The sequence below is a fragment of the Talpa occidentalis genome, unplaced genomic scaffold (genome assembly GCF_014898055.3).
Source record: "Talpa occidentalis isolate TD23 unplaced genomic scaffold, MPIMG_talOcc4v2.1 talOcc4.6, whole genome shotgun sequence".
In the NCBI taxonomy this organism is placed as follows: Eukaryota; Metazoa; Chordata; class Mammalia; order Eulipotyphla; family Talpidae; genus Talpa; species Talpa occidentalis.
In genome coordinates, this window is record NW_023604972.1 from 49,201,995 (window position 1) to 49,221,630 (window position 19,636).

General features: G+C 35.5%; 1 protein-coding gene across 9 annotated transcripts in view; it reads right to left on the minus strand.

The window, feature by feature from the left end:
* Positions 1–19,636, minus strand: part of RASGEF1B (RasGEF domain family member 1B) — a 559,061-nt gene that overhangs the window by 385,163 nt on the left and 154,262 nt on the right. For 2 of the 9 annotated variants that reach the window (XM_054688371.1, XM_054688372.1), the window contains one exon: positions 17,959–18,118. The exons of the other annotated variants lie outside the window; for them this stretch is intronic. In XM_054688371.1, the coding sequence (XP_054544346.1) occupies positions 17,959–17,970 (12 nt within the window). In that variant the 5' untranslated portion in view covers positions 17,971–18,118. The remainder of the gene's footprint in view (positions 1–17,958; positions 18,119–19,636) is intronic. 9 annotated transcript variants of the gene reach the window in all.

Below are 19,636 nucleotides of genomic sequence, written 5' to 3' on the forward strand. Positions count from 1 at the left end.
AATTTGATGTAGTCCCAGCTGTTTATCTTTGCCTTCACTATCACTGCTTTGGGTGATGTGTCTGTAAAGATGTCTTTGATGTGCATATTATGTAGTGTTTTGCCTATATTTCCTTCTATGTATTTTATGGTTTCAGGTCTTATGTCTAGTTTTTTAATCCATTTTGAGTTGGTGTTTATATATGGTGTGAGGTAGTAGTCAAGCTTCATTCTTTTGCATGTAGTGACCCAGTTTTCCCAGCACCATTTATTGAACAAACTTTCTTTGCTCCAATGCATATTCTTTGCTCCTTTGTTGAAGATTAGCGGACCATAAATCTGTGGGTTTATTTCTGGATTTTCTATTAGATTCCATTAGTCTGTGTGTCTGTTCTTATTCCAATACCATGCAGTTTTGATGATTATGGCTTTGTAGTAGAGTTTGAAGTCTGGGAGTGTGATGCCTCCATTCCCTTCTTTTTTTTTCAGGAGAGCTTTGGCTATTCAGGGTTTTTGGTGATTCCATGTGAATTTCATCAATAATTGTTCTATTTCTATGAAGAATGACATTGAAATTTTGATTGGAATAGCATTGACTCTGTATATTGCTTTTGGTAGGATGGCCATTTTAATAATGTTTATTCTTCCAGTCCATAAGCAGGGGATATCTTGCCATTTCTTTGTGTCTTCTTCTATTTCTTTTAATAGTGTTTTATAGTTTTCTTTGTATAGGACCTTTACCTCTTTTGTTAGATTTATTCCCAAGTATTTGATTTTTTTTTTGTTTTGATAATAAAAGGGATGGTTTTTTGATTTCTTCTTCAGATTTATTGTTTGTGTATGGGAAGGCTATTGATTTTTTGCGTGTTGATTTTGTATCTTGCCACTTTACTGAACTGATTGATGAGTTGAGTTAGTTTTTCTGTGGAGTTTTTGGGGTTCTCTATGTATATTATCATATCATCTGCAAATAGTGATAGTTTGACTTCTTCTTTTCCTATTTGGATTCCTTGGATGTCTTTCTCTTGTCTTACTGCTCTGGGTAGGACTTCCAGTACCATATGGAAAAGCAGTGGTGAGAGTGGACATCCTTGTCTTGTTCCAGATCTTAATGGAATTGCTTTCAGCTTTTTGCTATTGAGAATGATACTGGCTGTTGGCTTGTCATATATGGCCTTTATGATGTTGAGGTATGTTCCTTGTATCCCAAGAATTTCAAGGGCTTTTATCATGAATGGGTGTCGCACTTTGTCGAAAGCTTTCTCAGCATCTATTGATATTATCATATGGTTTTTATATTTCTTTTTGTTGATGTGTTGGATAACATTGATTGATTTTCAGATGTTAAACCATCCTTGTGTCCCTGGAATGAATCCTACTTGGTCGTGGTGAATTATCTTATGGATACATTGTTGGATTCTGGTAGCTAAAATTTTATTGAGGATTTTTGCATCAGTGTTCATTAGGGAGATTGGCCTGTAGTTTTCCTTTTTTGTGTTGTCCTTGTTTGGTTTTGGTATTAGTGTAATGTTGGCTTCATAGAACGTGTTTGGTATTGTCCCTTCTTTCTCAATTTTTTGGAAGAGTTTGTGAAGCATAGGCACTAATTCGTCTCTGAATCTTTGGTAGAATTCATTTGTAGCGTTTCGCCTATATTTCCTTCTATGTATTTTATGGTTTTAGGTCTTATGTCTAGTTCTTTAATCCATTTTGAGTTGGTTTTGTGCATGGTGTTACGTAGTAGTCAAGCTTCATTCTTTTGCATGTAGCGACCCAGTTTTCCCAGCACCATTTATTGAACAAACTTTCTTTGCTCCAATGCATATTCTTTGCTCCTTTGTCAAAAATTAGTTGACCATATATCTGTAGGTTTATTTCTGGATTTTCTAGTAGATTCCATTGGTCTGTGTGTCTGTTCTTGTTCCAATACCACACAGTTTTGATGATTATAGTACAGTTTGAAGTCTGGGAGTGTGATGCCTCCATTCCCTTCTTTTTTTTTCAGGAGAGCTTTGGCTATTCGGGGTTTTTGGTGATTCCATATGAATTTCATCAATAATTGTTCTATTTCTTTAGGAACAATTCTGAACCAATGTCCAGCTCCAGAATTCTGGGGGGATTAGCTGACGCATATGTTGGAGCCACAATCCTGCTCCTTTCACAATGTTGGGCCCATCCTGGTGGTACTCCCTGATAAACCTCATGGACACCAATCTCCACGTCAGAGAATTTCTCTGGACTCTGACAAAAGACAGTCAAGGAAGAGTCACTTTACTGAATAACAGCATATACTCTACTATAATTGCTCGGATTTAACAGACTTTGAAGAAAAAGCTTCTGGACTATTTTACTTTCTTTTATTTAACAAGCCTTTTCAGAGAATTTTAAACATTCAAGGCATGTATACTGATCTTTATTTTCAGAGCAGAGTGAAATTTATATTCAAGATAATTTAATAGATGTTTGACTCTATGCGAAGTACAGTGAAAAGTGAGGGAGAAGGCAGAGGAGAATACACAATGAATAAGTGAATGAAAAAGGTACATTTTTTTTCTCTTCTGGGATGAGTTTATCACTTGGTAGAGACATCAAAATGCACACTTGTAAAAATTAGCATGTACCAAAGAAATGAAAGATACTGTAGAAGTTCAGAGAAATGATTTTGTTGGTTGACAGTAGAGGAGTGGAAAGAGGAGGAGGGTAAAAGGGTTGTTAAAATTTCCTGCTTAACTTATTCAAGATCAGCTAGCCTGTCAACACTGAGCAAAAGTTTAGACAGATGTAACAGAGGAGAGTAAAGGATCACAGGTATAAAGGGTGGCAGTGTCTGAGGAACAGCTACTCATCTAGTTTGACTGGAACACTGGAAGTCAAAAAAGCAATAACAAAGCCAGTGCTGGAAGGGGGAAGCTGCCTGGAAACACAATTTCTTTTCTGTTCTGTTACATCCTCTAAATCAAACATCTTAGGGTGAGGACAGTAGCTTTTACCAGACCGGAAATCACTATAAATCTATGGATAAGTCATAAGCACCAGCACGAGCTGTCACCAGAAATGCTGGTGATGGCCTGTTGGGTTCCAGGCAGCTGGGAGGATGGGGAGGGTGGCATAAGGCCATGCCCCACTACAAATGCCTTCATTTTTCTTCTGGCCACTGCAGCCATCTCAGAGGGCTACGTAGTCAACCCTCTTCAAAAAAATATTTTCAATACACTATTGCATAATGTTTTTTTTAAAAAAACTATAGTTTCTTATGCTGCATTTAAAAAAAACACACAAAAAAGTACATACTCTATGATTTCGTTTATTTAAAACTCCAGAAAAAATTAATCTAAAAAATTTTTCTGGACCATTTTCAATTTCAAATTTGTGTATTTTGGGTTCCTAGGAAAATACATAATGAAAGACGGTACAACAGCAGTTGTTGGAGAGGATAAGGAGAGATGAGAAATGCAAGAGAGAGCAGATTACAGAGTTATGAGGACATTTTGGGGACAAAGGATAAGTTCACCTCTTGATTATGGTGACTGTATCAAGGATATATTCATATTCAAATTTATCAAATTGCTATCTGTAAGCATTCTGCTTATTATACGTCAATTATCACAAAGGCAATAAAGCAAACACCTTTGAACTGAAAAATATTTATGTACAGCCTCTCCAGGGAAAAACACTTTTTCATTAACTAAATTTCTACAAGTTTATCTTTTAGCACTTCAAGAATATTTTTTACTGTTATAAGATTTTTTTTTCCCATAGAGAATATTTTGATGCTTGGTTAACCTATAACTGTAACTTTAGTAAGTCTAATATAAAGATCTCCCTAAATTCATTACACAAAAGCTATTTAATTCTCTGCAAATGTATTTCCTTCTTACTCATGGTCCTCCTTTTTAATTTACACTTCTCCTTACGACAGCCTAAATTCATAGACTGGAACATCATTCACAAAAATACGGGTTCTACTTTTTGTTCACAATGTAATGGGAGGGTGTATACCCATTTTCATCCCTCATAACTAGTGACCTAATTTGATTCAATATTGTAATTTTTTATTCCTGACCATGTTTTTAATATCCACAGTCATTCTTATTAAATGAAGATGTCATGAATATAACTTTAGACGTTGATACAACTTACTCTTTTATAAAGGTACCACAAAAATCTTTTCTATCCTACAGTAGACTTTTGAATATAAATTGCCCAGGACCATTTCAGGACATTTTATGGGGATGCTGTCAGCTGGCTGTCAGTTCAATTCCAGCAGTGACATCATCTTTGCCAATGTCATAGTATCTTTTATGTGTAATTACTTGAATCATTAAGTAAAGTGAGACAAAAATCAACTAATTATATGTTAAAATGAATGGCATGAATTTTAATCACATCAAAATCATGATACAAGAGCATCAACGGGGGCCTCCCTGGTGGCGCAAGAGGTTAAGATGCAACCTACAAAGCTGTCTGCAGCCGCTGCAGCACAAGTTCGATCCCCGACCAGGGAGATTCCCACATGGTGCAGCAGAGCTCTCCTGACTTGCCCACTGCTCCCCTCAGCAGTGTATTTCAGTCAGTCTGCCTGTTCTGTTCCCCGCTCTGTCTTTGGAGAATCCTCTCACCCCCCACAACTCTGGCCTGTACCCCAGTTCTTGTATGCATGAATAAATCAATCTTTAAAAAAAAAAAAAAGAGCATCAACAAAGCAAGTTCTTAGCTGGATGAAGTGTGCCAAACCCAACTTTCAATTAGGATGTGATGGGACTAAAGTTTGGCAATTGTGTGTTCAATGGTAAAGAAAAAAGAGAAAAAAGAAATTAAAGAATATGGGTGAAATAAGATATATCTATCAATGGAGACAGTATCAAAAAGACCAGGAGCAATTAGGAATTTAGAGTATATTCTTAGTTCCAGCACTAGCTCTCCATTCCACCCTATGGAACCTTAAAATTTGAAATCCATTGATCATCTTTGATGCACTCAGCTTTGTGCACCTTTTCAAGAATACACTGTTTCTGAAAACAGACAATCATACTAATTCTGAGTTCATCTTATTTCAACATAAGGAAGACAAAATTTACAAATGTACACCAATGTCATACATCTTATCACTAGTTACCAAAAAGTAAAAGCTATCATTACTAGAAATTTAAAGCAAGTCATTGATCTGTTAGAGGGAACAGAATTTATAACTGAAAAGGAAAAACTAAATGACATGAGTAACATCTCCATATAATGTAATACTATAAAAAACTGAAATAGACAACAATGGAGACCTAGAAAAAGAAAGCTAAAATCAAATGAATGATTTAATACATGTGCACCCCAGAGGGACACAAATCTATTCAAAATGTAGAACAAGTAGTAAAAAGCTTGGACTAGTTTGGTCTGGGTGATAGAGCTGTCCAGCTCCAATATTCCACACCAACATTTAAGATTTTGCTCTCTCATTAGAAGTCTTCCCATCAGCCAAAGAGGATCAAGGGCTTTTAATTATTTAAGTAAAGGGAGCAACCTGTTGCTGCTCAAGCTCTCCTTTACAGAAAAGTCCACCAGAAGGGCCAAGAAACTTGTTATGAAAACTTTGATCATTAATTTGACATATTTGCATCCATTTGTTCCTACTAGATTCATTAGTTCTAATAATTAAAAAATGACTTCCAAACCCTATCAGCAGAAGTGTCTGAAACCTCCCAAACTGCCCTAAGTTAGTTTAACTTACTAAATTTCACTGAAAACAAAAGGAGTGCTATACTAAAGAGAGATCTATAGGAAATAACTGATAATTTTATTGAGAAAGTATTAAAAAGAGGAGACTGACTTAATTCAAATGTAATTATTAATTCATAAAAATTTTTCAACTACAAAGAAATTAATTTGAAAAAAGAAATACAAACGAGATAAGTAAAAACAGGACTTGAAATATTGTCCAAAAGATGCACCTTGGTCTTGGATCATTGTCAGTTTCCACTGTTAGACTTCAGGCCAGTTTGTTTGGTATGCTGGCCAAGAAAGCCATCTTTGGTGCCAACTTCTCTGGCCAAATATCAGCATGGGGACACCCCTGTGTTGGTAATCTCTAGTTAATTTACCCACAGTCTAGAAACTCCACCTTCAGTCAGAACAACTCACATCTGCTCCCAACCAAAAGAAAGTCACAAATGTACCATCTCAGCTATGAACAGAGAGGTCTCCATGGCAAACTTCTGTATATGAGTGACCATGATCTATATCCTCAAAGGGTCCAGTTTAAAAAAAAGTTTGGGTTTATTATCCATGCCTCAATATAGGTCTGTCTGACTGCACGGTGGGACAGAAATTTTGCCAAACAACTTGGCACTCTTCACACTGATTTTCAGAAGACTAAAAAAAAAAAAAAAAAAAAAAAAAGCCATTTTAATCAACCTGCTAAGACAATAAGTTGGTACATTTCCCAAACAATTTCTTCACTTGGAATAAGAATAGACTTGTATAAATTTTTAGTAATTGAATACAACATACAAATTCTTTTAAAATATATAAGAAAATGTATACACAATTCTAAAATCTCACAGACTGGTGGTTTAGCAACTAACCCACACACAGAGAGACACATGCTATATAAAGCCTATTCATAAGGAAGATTAAATATATCTGAGTGATTATCTTTACTCTGTTTAAATCCAGAGACAACAATCAAAATTTCTTTTTCTCTCTCGAACCCTCTCCTTCTCACTCATCATATATTTGAACATTGTGTCTAAACAATACCTGCACAAATAAGTGTGCAACAGATACTGATATGTGTTGAATGAACAAATAAACAAATGTTGATCTCTGATAAGGAGCCCATTCTCCTAGTTCCAAGGACCATATTAGGTCACAGAGGCTGGCATTTGGGGTATGACTAGGGTTAAGTTCTGCCTTGTGAGCAATGTGGCAATGTGGAACCCTGATTTCCTTTAGGATTTTCTCTAGCAATGTGGCAATTTAGGAATTCTTATTGGATTTCCAACTGCTGCCTCACAGGGGAGAATGCCACTCTTTTTCTCCTCTTCCTTCACTACCTCCACATTCCCTCTTCAGAAAGACAAGCAGAAACTAGGGTTAAACTCAGGACAAGTTATTTAGAAGCTGCCTTGCTCCTGTGCTAAACCAGCAAGAGGTATGTCCTCTCTTTCCTTTAGCCCTCTTTCCTTGCTCCTTTGACCACTAGGATGGACATAGTGTGGCAGAGTGAAACTCTGGAAAACTCAAGAGGCCAAATCAGTAGCAGGGCAGGTTTTCAGCTGGGACTCACACTTACTTTGGGGGACAGTGTTATACATACTCCCACCCAGAAGACCTATATACTACAGGGAGATTGTGACCCCCAACCTTCAAGGAGGAATACAAAGAATGCATGTATCCAAACTTGCCTTTTGAGTATAGCTCTTTACTGCTCTGTAATTTTTGGCAAGTGGCTGGATAAGGATTTAAAGTGTTTGATTGTGTCAAAATTATCATGATAATCAACAAATATACAGTTCTGCAAGAATTGCTTTTTATAAGTAGAATAATACATTACCTCTCCACAAGACTTTTATGTAGTGAATATAACATAACATCTATAGGGATCAATGTAAAACTATAGAATGAAATTGGGGGAAAGGATGGAAAGCAGACCCTCTTGAAGGTCAGAGAACAAGACAATAGTGCATATAGTCTAGTAAAAAGCTCATTTATATCCTGAAAACTGTGGCAGAGATCCAAGTTACCAATGGCCCAAATGAACTTACTTGAAACCTCAAATCAGAGCTCAGAGCGCCCCAATTTTATCTACAGTTATTGCCACCTGCAGATCTGCCTTGGTCAATTACCTTTCCTATACTGGAACACGTTAACATTTACTATTGACAGCTAATCTTTAATGTTTTCATTATATCACTGCTGGCAATTTACTTTGCATATAGAGAAGTTTTATAGACACCAAAGCATTTAACTATATGCTCTCTTTTAGAGAAGAGTTTTTAAAAAGTTAAAGCTTACATGAGCCTAAGTATAGTTTCTTTCTACCAGCTAGTAAGCTGTATGAAAAATTAGACAGTGAAGCTAGCAAAGAAGACATACAGATTTCTAATCAGTTTCCTATAGTGTCCTTCATTAACACATTTCAAAAGAATACTGTACACAGCAAAGTCATTTTTAAATGGAATTATAAAATTGACATGCTACTTTGCATCATCTTAATTTGAATTTTCTCATCCTAGAATTTGTAATAACTCAGGACTGCTCTAATTGTAAAATCCTAAATTGTAATATGAGCAAATCATCTTCCCATCCACCTTTACATACAAACTCAGCATATCTAAATTAAATATAGCACATTTCCCTCATTAACCCTGACTTCTTTAGCCTTGTGCATCATACAAACCAAATTACTCCTTGTGCATTGATAGGATTTATCTGAATGCCTCCTGTCTGTGTATTTGTTCATATCTTTGACTAATCAAGATACATTTCAAGTACTATCTTGTTTCTAATCCCTTCCACACTCAGGTAAATAGCCACATCTCTTGAGTTCCCACTGACCCCTATATGTTTCAAACACTTTAGCAGTGAAGCAGATTATTATAATTATATGGGTATAAAGATGGTAAAAAAAAGAAAAAATAATTCACTCCAAAAAGAAATCTTAGGAACCATGAAGCTTGCATTCATGTTAGTCTACTGAGTCATGCTCTCCATCAAGAATAGAGAGAGGTGGAGTGGGTATATACTCTCTAAATTCACAATGTCTAAAAAATGGGGGAATGATAAGCGGTAATGGTTTCAGGTAAGTCAAGTCAGAGAGATGAATATTCTATGTTTCCACATGTTATACTTCTAAAACAATGGTCTCAAAATCAATGTAGTCATAACCTTTCATCTTCATCAACTTTACTAGAGAATCTATGGCCAAGACAGCTAATAGGCTGGGTCTTTCACTGCTTTAACCACAAGTATGGGATTCATTAGATTTATTTATGCCAGGAGAGAAAAAAAGAAGTGAGGAAAGGTGAGGAGAGAAGAGATCCACAAACACAACACAGTGAGAGAGACAAAACCAATGTAGATTGTTTGTGGTAGATGAGTCTTTTCAGGAAAGACTTTTGATGAAATATAGAATTGAAAACAAAATATATGGGGAAAGGATTTTTTCTGCTTTGCATTATATAGAGGCAATTGTGTAGGCAATTTTTAGGCATTTTTTGAGTACTTAGAAATTTTAGTTGTTTTTAATGCTGTTTATTGTAATATTGGGCAGTTACTTTCAGGGGTTTTTGCTTTTTTAAAGTGACTAAGTTCAGTGTTGCTTATTCCAATATTGGGCAGTTACTTTTGGAAGTTTTTGCTTTTTTAAAGTGACTACAGAAATTAACAAAGTCAGCTCAACTTTATGTAGCTACATTTAACTGTATAGAGCCCTTCTTAACATTAAAAATTAGACTTTTCAGATTCCTCTTCCCATATCCCTTTCTCGTATTAAATTTGAAAAGGAATGAGCAGCATCTTGAATAATGGTAATAGCTAACATTTTCTAACACTTTGATCTAAGCTTTTAAAATGAATTAACTCATTTAGTTTTCCCAACAAATTCTATAAGGCCATTTGTTATTTTTATTGAGGCACACATAGCTTAAATAATTGCCCAATTTATAACCAATAAATGATAGAACTGAAATTGATACAAGCAGTTGAGAATCTGTGCCCATGTTGTTAACTGTCATATTCTACTACCTCATACTGTTAAGATACTGTACATATTTTCTCTAAATGGAAGCCATTTAGTTCTCTTCCACACGAATGAAGCCAATCACACATGTCTTCATGTAATATACTTCAATCAACAGACATGTACCAGAAAACCTAGGATAATGAGGAAACCAGTCAGTCCAAAAACAACTGATCACTGAAACATGCACAGATAAAAAGACTAAACACAAACATGATATGCGTTCGCTCATATGTGGTATATTTAAACACACACACACACACACAATAGGTGAACTAAATAAACTTTTGGACCATAAAACCAATTAGTAGTTGTCACAAGGGGAACCCTCTGACAATTAATGGTTGTCAGAAAGGAAGGGGACTGAAGCGGGGGAGTAAATCAGGTAGAAGGGGCCAATTGCATGGTGAAGGATAGAATTGGACTTTTTAAGCAGAGAATTCAAGTTAGTATATACACATGTAGGTTTTTAGTGATACACACCTGAAACTTACAAAATGTTATAACGTGATGCTATTCAATTTTTCAAAAGTATAAAGAGAAAAATATAACTCTAAATATGAGAAATGTAATCTATAGTGACAGAAAACATATTAATAGTTACCTGGAGCTGGAGAGGGGTGAGGAGCAGGGGAACTTGATTGGAAAGTGGTACATGGTATTGTTGAGGTGGTAAAAATTTTAATTTCTCATTTATAGTAATGATTAAATGGGTATATAAATTAGAAAAAATACACTTTTAAAATCAAACTTAAAATATATACCAAAATAAATACTTAAAGTGTATACATGGTATTATGTATAACTGATACTTTAATAAAGTTGATTTTAAAAAGAAAAATAACTGCTTCTAGGGGAATTAAATAAAAATGTCAGATAGAAATTTTTTGGAGTATAATATTCTATATCTTAACCAGGTAGTGACAGCACTAAAGGTGCATGCATTTAGCGTATGCGTTTGGAAAAATGCATTGAGTTGCAAAATTATAAGTCTTATTATCAGAAATATTATACCAAAACACATTAGTATGAACATTTTTTAATTGCTATGGCAGAAAAATTTAGCCTTTCTGATTTTCTCATTTCAGTATCTCATGTATAAAATAGTCAACAATTCAAAGATATGAAAGAATATTATTAAGCAAAGTCAAGATAGGACTTCTACAATAGGTAGTTTATCCTTGAAATTCAAAGTAAATGCAATCAAGAAACACAGCTTATGCTATTTATAGGAAAAAGTAAGGACTAAAACACGCCGGTGAGAAACTTGGAAAGACTGAAGAAGACTCTGTTTATTTTGACATTAAATTATGCAAATAATTTGCAAACTAAACAAAGATGCATAAAGATAGGGATGGAAGCTGTGGTTGTCTTCATTTCTTCAGAATGAACAGTGAGTGTACTGAATGTGAATTTCACAATGCTATTTTTTTAGGGTACTTAAAGGGCTAACTTACAGAAAACTAAATTAACCACATACTCAAAAAATGTAAATGCTATAAAGATGGTGTAACTATTTTTATCACTATGGTCATTTAGAAGTGGTTTTTAAGCATCTTACATGACTCTTCTATTAAAAGATTTCCTTCATACAGTAGATCATTTTCCTTTCACATTGGTAATGAAAGGCAGAAGTAGTACATCAAAAGTTAAGTATAATACATCAGCTTTAGTACCATAAATGTGCAAAGACTCAATCTGATACATTATAATCCATACGCCAGTGAAGTAGATTATAACAAACTCTAAGGTAAAGAATAAAATATATCCGAGTTTTTTATTCCCTAAGGTCACATGCATTGGCCAACTCCATTACTTAGGAACTAAAATGACACCATATTATTTTGAGTATGGATGAAAATCATCATCTGAAAAAGATTTTAACCCATTCCAGTAACATAGAACAGCGATTTCATTGCTTCTTCTGTTGAATCTACAATCTTTAAGATGAATATAAACGAATTCCTTAACCTGAGAAGAAATAGAAAAAGTGCATGAAAAATATGATGAGCATGGAGAAAGTCAAGAGCCCAAAAGATGTTACTTCTTTAGAAAGATAACACACCACAGCATGGTGGAGATACAAAGTTAAGTACAACCTGATTTCTGCCTTCATCTTCTCAGTTTTCAACTTTGACCTGGAACTCAGGATATGAATTTTCAGATTTATCAAAGCACAATGTCTTAAAAGAGCCTAGCAATTATCTGCTAAATAAAAGTTAAGCTACCTAAGGAATATGACATGCCCTATCCTTTGTTGGTATACAAAGCAGGAGACATTCAACCTCATTTGCCACCTAAGCTCTCTTAAAAGGTATGGTATTGAACTGAACTAAATTCACTGGGTGACATCCATAAAATACTAGCATAGGAGGGGACTTCTAAAAATTTGTTCAACTGCCTCATTGGTCAGATAAAGGAAAAAAAAAAAAGAAAATCAAGGCCTAAGAAGTTAAATGACAATCTCAAAATTACAGTTACTTAATGACAGTGGAATGGGACCCAGCCTGGTATCTATTTTTTATTTATTTTGTCAAATAACTTTCCTCAAAACATTTCAATTATTTATGCTTTCCTAGACCCATATTATCATAAATCGTTGGCTACTGACTACATGCCCCATTAAAATTAGCAAGTAATATCTACTAATGTATTGCTTCTTGAGTGAGCTTATCAAATATATTGTGTTATTTCCCTGCTCTAAAAGTTATCTTACCCCCAAAAGAAAAAATTTAAAACCAGTTCTTTGATAACATAATCCCTCACTTACACTTCCAGATCTACTATTTCAAACCTTATATTCTAGAAACATCAAATTACTTGTTCTTTCCCAAATGAGCAGGATTGTTTGACACTGCCTTGCTTTGCATTGGCTCCCCTCTCCAACTGACATGCTCTTCTCCCACTTTCTGAGAACTCCAGCTGATTCCTTAACACACATCTCTTGCCTTAAGACTACTCATTCTACCTTCCAAGATGAGATTAATCAGTCTCTCCTGTAACTGCCAACATTCCTTTGTTGTTGAGCTAATCACATCACTTAGCAAACTAACTCTAGCTCTCTATACTGGACTGGACACTTTGTGGGGACAGTCCATGGCCTAACAGCTTTCCATCCCCAACTGTGAGCACATGAAAGTATTAAATTAATATTTGTTAAATAAATTCGTGGGGTGAGGGCCAATATAGATGTCATTTCTGTCTTTTTATCAGAGAGGTCTAGTTCAAAATACATTAACAACAATCAAGGAACTGCAGTAAGGCTAAAGATTAACATTTGCAATTATTATCCATTCTAAATTAGCAGAAAAATATTTAAGGCCCGATTGTGGCAAAGAAGTTGCAGCAAGCTAAAAAACATACACAATGTGCAATGATTTAAACAGGTTTTTTTGAGAAAGAAATCTTTCTTGAAGCAGGTGACCTTTATTACCACTTTGTTTTAATTGCAAATACTTTTAGTACCTAACACCTATTAATTTGTCAGCTATGCCAGGAGCAAAGCCAAGAAACTACAACAAAAGAAAAATAAACCTTTAAATGCAGGCAATAAAGAACTGACTCTGACTAACAATTACCTTGGGTAATGCAGAAAAGCTAAATAGCCAGTACAGTTCACTAAATAAATTTCCTTCTTAATTATGGAAAATAAGGAAGGCAAAATAAAAACTTCATCATTCATTGTACATTATAAGAATCCAAAGGGAAGTATAGATTACTTTGTTTTATTTTATAGAGTAGAACAGTTCAGCTTTACCGAGGCAAGTCTCACCGAGCAGAAGGGGCAGCTGCATATTCATAGTAATCTGTGTGCAATCAAGGGGCAGAGCATCCAGATAAAATCAGTAAAGGGCGGTCTCACTGGCCATTCTTGAGGTCACTCTAATGATAGCAAGTCGATGGGACTGAAGAAATATTTAGCTACTGTCTAATTCTTCCTGAAAAATGATCACATGCTAAACTTTGCATCAATAAAATATTTGGTGTACCCATAATTATTTGATGTTGCAATATACCAGATGATAAATATTCTAGGAATGGAGTCCAAGTTCTCTGAGTACTTGACTTTAATGATTTTGAATCCATGGACTGGCCATGGGATCAATTACTCACTCCTAGACCTATGGGCAAGGGGCATAGAGAGAGGCCGTGTTCGATTCCACCTAATTAAATAGCCCAGTCAGGAAAGACAGTGGTCCCTAAAGAAAAACTGTAGAGTTATTAGCAGAAAAAGAATAAGGGATGAGGGAATGGCTGGTGGGTAAGTGAAAATATATGGTGTACATTTCAGAATCTGAGAAAGCTAAGGACTGTGAAGTGTAGAACAAGGAATAAAGAAAATAACAAGCATGCTCAAGTACATCAAGTCTGCTGAAACAATATATTGATTTATCCATAAATACCAGGAATAGATCTAGGCTGAAAGGTAGAACTTTAAAGAAGCAAACTCAACTTAAGAAATGTATCATAAGAGATGTTTAAAAAAGTAGGATACCTTGAGAAGAAATGACTTCCCTACAACTGAAAGGAACAGCAAATATGCTTCCTTCAACATCCCTGCCATTGTCTCCTCTCCCTCTCTATCTCATTTTAGGATGGGACCTTCTGCCTTACCTTCTGTTCTCACCCTTCTATGCTCTTCCCCATGGACTAATAAGGAACTTAACGCTCACGTTTAACCATACCTCTCTCTAGACATTCACCCTTTCAGGGCTGCCTATACATGAATTACATTCATTATATTGCCCATTTCTGCCCTTCCCCTGTGGGAATGCTCTCAGGGCAGATCCTGTCCTTGTGAGGATGAGGACAACTCCAGCTCTCCAGCTGTACAGCCTGCCTCTGAGCAGTGGATTCTACCCAAGAGATCAGAAACAGGAAGGCCGGCTTTGACCACATGATTCTAAACCAAAGTCGCCAGCATTGAAGTCAATGTTTGATTTTCATCTGACTTCTCTATGTATTTCTCAAGTGTTTCAGAATGTGACAGGAAGGGGAGCATAGCTATTTGACTTCTTTAACTTTTTTTCAGAGAGGCTGCCAACATGAACTAGGGCTACTGGTTGGAATTAGAATGCCATTTGGAATTCCACTAAAACTCTTTTCAATCTATAATACTAGTTACATATTGCAAAAAAAAAAGTCATTGAAAATAGCCAATGATTATTGGCCCATGTTTATTTTTCAGAAATAGCCTGAAACTTTCATCTGATTGCAGATCAATAGAAAATCTAGCATACTTCTTTTAACTGTCTTAGGCAAACGTGATCTAATGAAATTCACTCTCTAAGGTTAGAAAACCTTATCCTTTACCCACCTAGTCATATGGCACTTATCAATCAAACCTGTTACTCTTTGCATGAAAGAAATTAACAGTGACAAATATCTGTAGTGTTAGAGAATTGCTTACTGGGTCCTTAGCATTTATAAAGTATTCATAATATGCTAAATGCTAAAAAGTAAACTTCAATTTATAAAGTAGACAGATGATAGTAAAAACTCATTTTTTCTAAAATCAAAATATATAAACTGTAAAATATGGCAAATTGTATGCATTGGATCTAGAATACCCAAAGCAATCTTGAAAAAGATTAAAATTAGCAGAATTACACTACCTGACTTCAACACTATTAAGATGTAGCATAGATGATAATGTGTTACTGGCATCATAATTAACCAACATATCAACATAATAGAATGGAGAGAGAATAAATCAGAATAATCCTTAACTTACAACAAAGTAGCCATAATAATTGGATATCCACATGTAAAAAGATGAACTTATACCTCTACTTCACACCAAATACAAAAATTGATTTGAAATTGCTTACACACTAATCATAAAAGTTATTTGTAATAAGGTTGCAAAAAGAAAATAAAGAGATATCTTCAACTTGGGAGTAGACAAATGTTTCTTAGGTGGATTTTCCCAGTAAAACATTGAAAAGATTTTGACAAAATCCTTCATTAAAGAAGTTATATGAGTGGTCAATAAGCATATGTGCATTCTCATTAAAGAAGTACAAATTTAAAACCCCAATGAAATACCATGAATATCCACCAAGATGGCTAAAACTAAAAAGACTGACACCACCAAATATCAGGTATGTGGAGCAACTGAAACTCTCAAATAGATTAAAAGGTGGAGCTATAAGAAAGCACAACCTGAAGAAGGCAGGAGTTATCTAGCACTGACCCTCTAGAGCCAACATCTCAGCCCATCTAAGCTCTCAATGACCTCATACTACTAGCTTGAAATTGGCCGTGGGGGAGTATTTACACCATCAAATTGGTATAAATATCAATTTATACTTTTTCCTTTCCCTTCTCCCTTTTCTCATCCTCCCTCTCCTTCTGTTTCTTCTTCCTCTCATCCATACCCCCTCCTTTTTTCTTTTTTGGAGAGTCAGTTGATAAACATTTCCCAGCACACCACTGGCTACAATCATTTTGAGAGAATTTACAACAGTTTCTTATAAAAATAAATACATACTGAGCCTCTGACCTAGTAATTTCACAAAAAAAGATTTCTACAGGATTATTTATAGCAGCCTTATTCATATTAGCCAAAACTTGAAAACAGCCGAGATATCCATTGATAGGAGAATGAAAATACAAACTATGATGTAGTCATAGAATAGTTCTCAGCAGGAAACACAAATAAACACAAACATTGAGGAATCTCAAAAACATTATGATGAGTGCCAGAAGTCTTATACAAGAGTTTGGATTATATGGTTAGATTTATACAACGTTATAGACAAGACAAAACTAATAAAAGATGAAACAAAACAAAAAAGCAGTGATGTCTCTGGGGGCAAGGATGGGAGCAAGCATTGACAGGGAAGGGACCTGAGGGTAGTGATAAAATTCTGTAACTTAGTAGGGTTTTAGGTTAAACACTTACAAGCATTTGTAAAAACTCAGTGATTACACACTTAAGGTTTGAGTTTTCATTCATATAACCTCATCAGAAAAAAATATAAACAAATATGAACTCTAGTTAATGACTTACTTGCTGAAATATTTAGGGGAATTATACTCATGTCTGTAACTTTCTTTGAAATGCATCACAAAAATAAGATTGTTAGATGACTAAAGAAAGAGTTATGTGGTAGATACATGATAAAGTAAAATAAAAAGTAAAATATTAATGGAAGTATCTAGAGCATGGATGCGGACCTCCACTGTAAATTTTTTTTTAACTTTTCTGTGCGTTTGAAACTTTTCATCATAAAGTGTCAGAGAAAATCAGTAAGTGAATAAAAAAACACGATAGCTTTGGGCCTCCTTGGTGGCGCAAGGGGTTAAGACACAACCTATGCAGCTGTTGACAGTCACTGTAGCATGAGTTCGATCCCTGTCCAGGGAGCTACCCACATGGCACAGCAGGCCTTTCCTAGCTCGCCCACTGCTTCCCTCAGCAGCGTATTTCAATCAATCTGCCTGTTCTGTTCCCCACTCTGTCCCTGGTGAATCCTCTCACCGCCCCCACACACTTCTGGCCTGTACCCCAGTTCTTGTATGCATAAATAAATCTTTTAAAAAAATGATAGCTTTTATTACTGAAGCTTATCCTTACCAGCACCATACAAGATAATTTGTGAGTATTATCTAATTTAATCGTCACAACCATCCTATTTGTTAGGTGCTATTATTACTCCCATTTTACAAATAATTAAACTAAGTTTCAAAGACATGAAGCTCTGTAGCAAGGAACATACTTTGGTTTACTGTACACAGTTACACAAATGAGGAACAACCTCAGTTCATTATACACAAATTACACACAAATTTCCTCTTTGTCTGGAAGAAACAGAAGGAGAAAAGCAGGACAAAGTCAAAAGGGAAAGTGTTCTCAATGGTAATAAATAAGAAATGGGGCTATTTGCCCAAAATCCCTACTTCACCAATTTTTTAAGAGTAAATTATAAGCAGAACTGGTAATGGAGTTTGTAGGGTTTAGTGAAAAATAAGCATGAAGGATTCCTGGCTCAAAAAAATTATTAATAAGTTAAAGAAGGTGAAAGCAGAACATTAAGCCACATGTAGACCCCTCTAAGGTCCAGCTTTTGCCACTTCAGGCCCAAGTGGGCATAAGCCCAGAGTAAGAAGTGCTTAATCTCATTCGGATTATGATATGTCTCAAAATATTAGACAACCCTTTCTATGATTTCAATTTTTCTTGTCTCCCCCTCCTGGAATCAGGGTTTTTGTACCCAAAAAGCAGAAAAGGCAAACTCATCAAACCTTGGTGGTCATGATGTCGGAATACTGAAGCTGTAGTGAGACTCCTTAAAAGATAGTTTTGTGTTCTTGCCAAAATCAAGACACATTAGTCATGAAAGGTACTGATCTTCCTCGCAAATTGGTCATCACAGGTGCAGCTGGGAAATGCTGATGGATCATCCTACAAAAGTAAACAGATTTGAAAGGGGCAGGCTTTGTCCCTAGTGGAATGAGCCAGTTATCTATCATTTCCCGCCAACTCCAGAACTTACTGGGCAGTCAGGAGACATCTCCTTCATTTATATAGCTGTCTTTGACTCTCAGGATTTCTAACTAAAAAGCTCATTTGTACTTTAGAATATGGAGACCATAGCACAAACTGAAAATGCTTTAAAAATATAAAACTTCTGTGCATTTCCAAGTCATGACAATTCAGCAGCTGCTTAGCAGCTTCCCGCCAGGATTGTCACCGTAATCAGTAATTCTCAGACATAAAACATGGTAGTTTTGCTATGGATAATAGGCTGTTCATCCACTGAAAAGACTTCTATATTTTTTCATGTACTGTACAAAATGCTTCATTTCGACTAGAATCAAAATGACAAATCCTTTTACATCAGAACTTTGCTGGCTGCCTCAGGAAGATGAAAAATATTGTCAGCAGAGAAAAACTGGGAGGATTTTAAGAAGCCCAAGCTGGGCAGAGGCTCTGGCAACATGATGGGCCTCCCTTTTCATTCTGCACCTAAATGTGCCAGGATTATTCAAATTGCAATGATCACTCTGCAAGTTTGGATAATGCTACTTTCAGAAATGCCTCCCCAAATTTTAAACTTAAGATCCCTATATAAGAAAGGGCACGAGAGAGTGTAGTATAAGAATGGGTCCTTTGAAAACTTTCAGGAAGTCCTTTACTTTAAAAGGGGAAAAACCACTTAAGCTGAGAATGGGGGAAATATGCTGATTCCCTAGAAATTCCTGGGGTTGCTGCCTCATTAAAAGCTAAAAAGGTCACTTGACAAAATGCAGAGAGCTAGCAGGCTTTCACTGCCTTCATTTAGGAAAATGAAAAATACTTTGCATTTTTAGTAAAAAGAGGTTCTTTCCTCTCCTTCACAGACTTTGCCTTCAACATGACTGGAAATATGTCATGAAATTCTGTCTAATCAGGACAGCTGGGCTGACCTGTTTGAATTAAAATTGTTTGTGTCTTGGGAGATGCTGAGAACAAGGATAGGTAAAACCAGCATGGGTTTTTAATTCAGAGAATTTGCCAACTTTAGGGCAAATGCATCCAAAAAGTAATACCCTCGAATGAAGACTTGGGGGGTTCCTGCTGAGTATGTTTACAGCACAGATCATTGCACACCCACTATGGAGTGCAATGTTAAGAAGGTGGCTGAAAACAGATGTGTGTATTTATAGTTTCAACTACCTTCAAGTAAAACCAAGCTTTCCCTCAAATAAAGTGAATAGGTAATTTACCAGGACTGGGGATGCACAAATAATGTGTCTGCCTAGAGATAAACCAATTTTTCATTTCTCTTATTTTTAGGTAGACAATCCATGATATCTTTGGCAACATTTTTTTTTATTTACTTATATTACTATTGTTAACTAATTTGCACTGGGAAGCAGTAAAAATAGCATTTCAATTAATATGGGGAAATACCTATTTTTAAATTAAAAACATTGACCT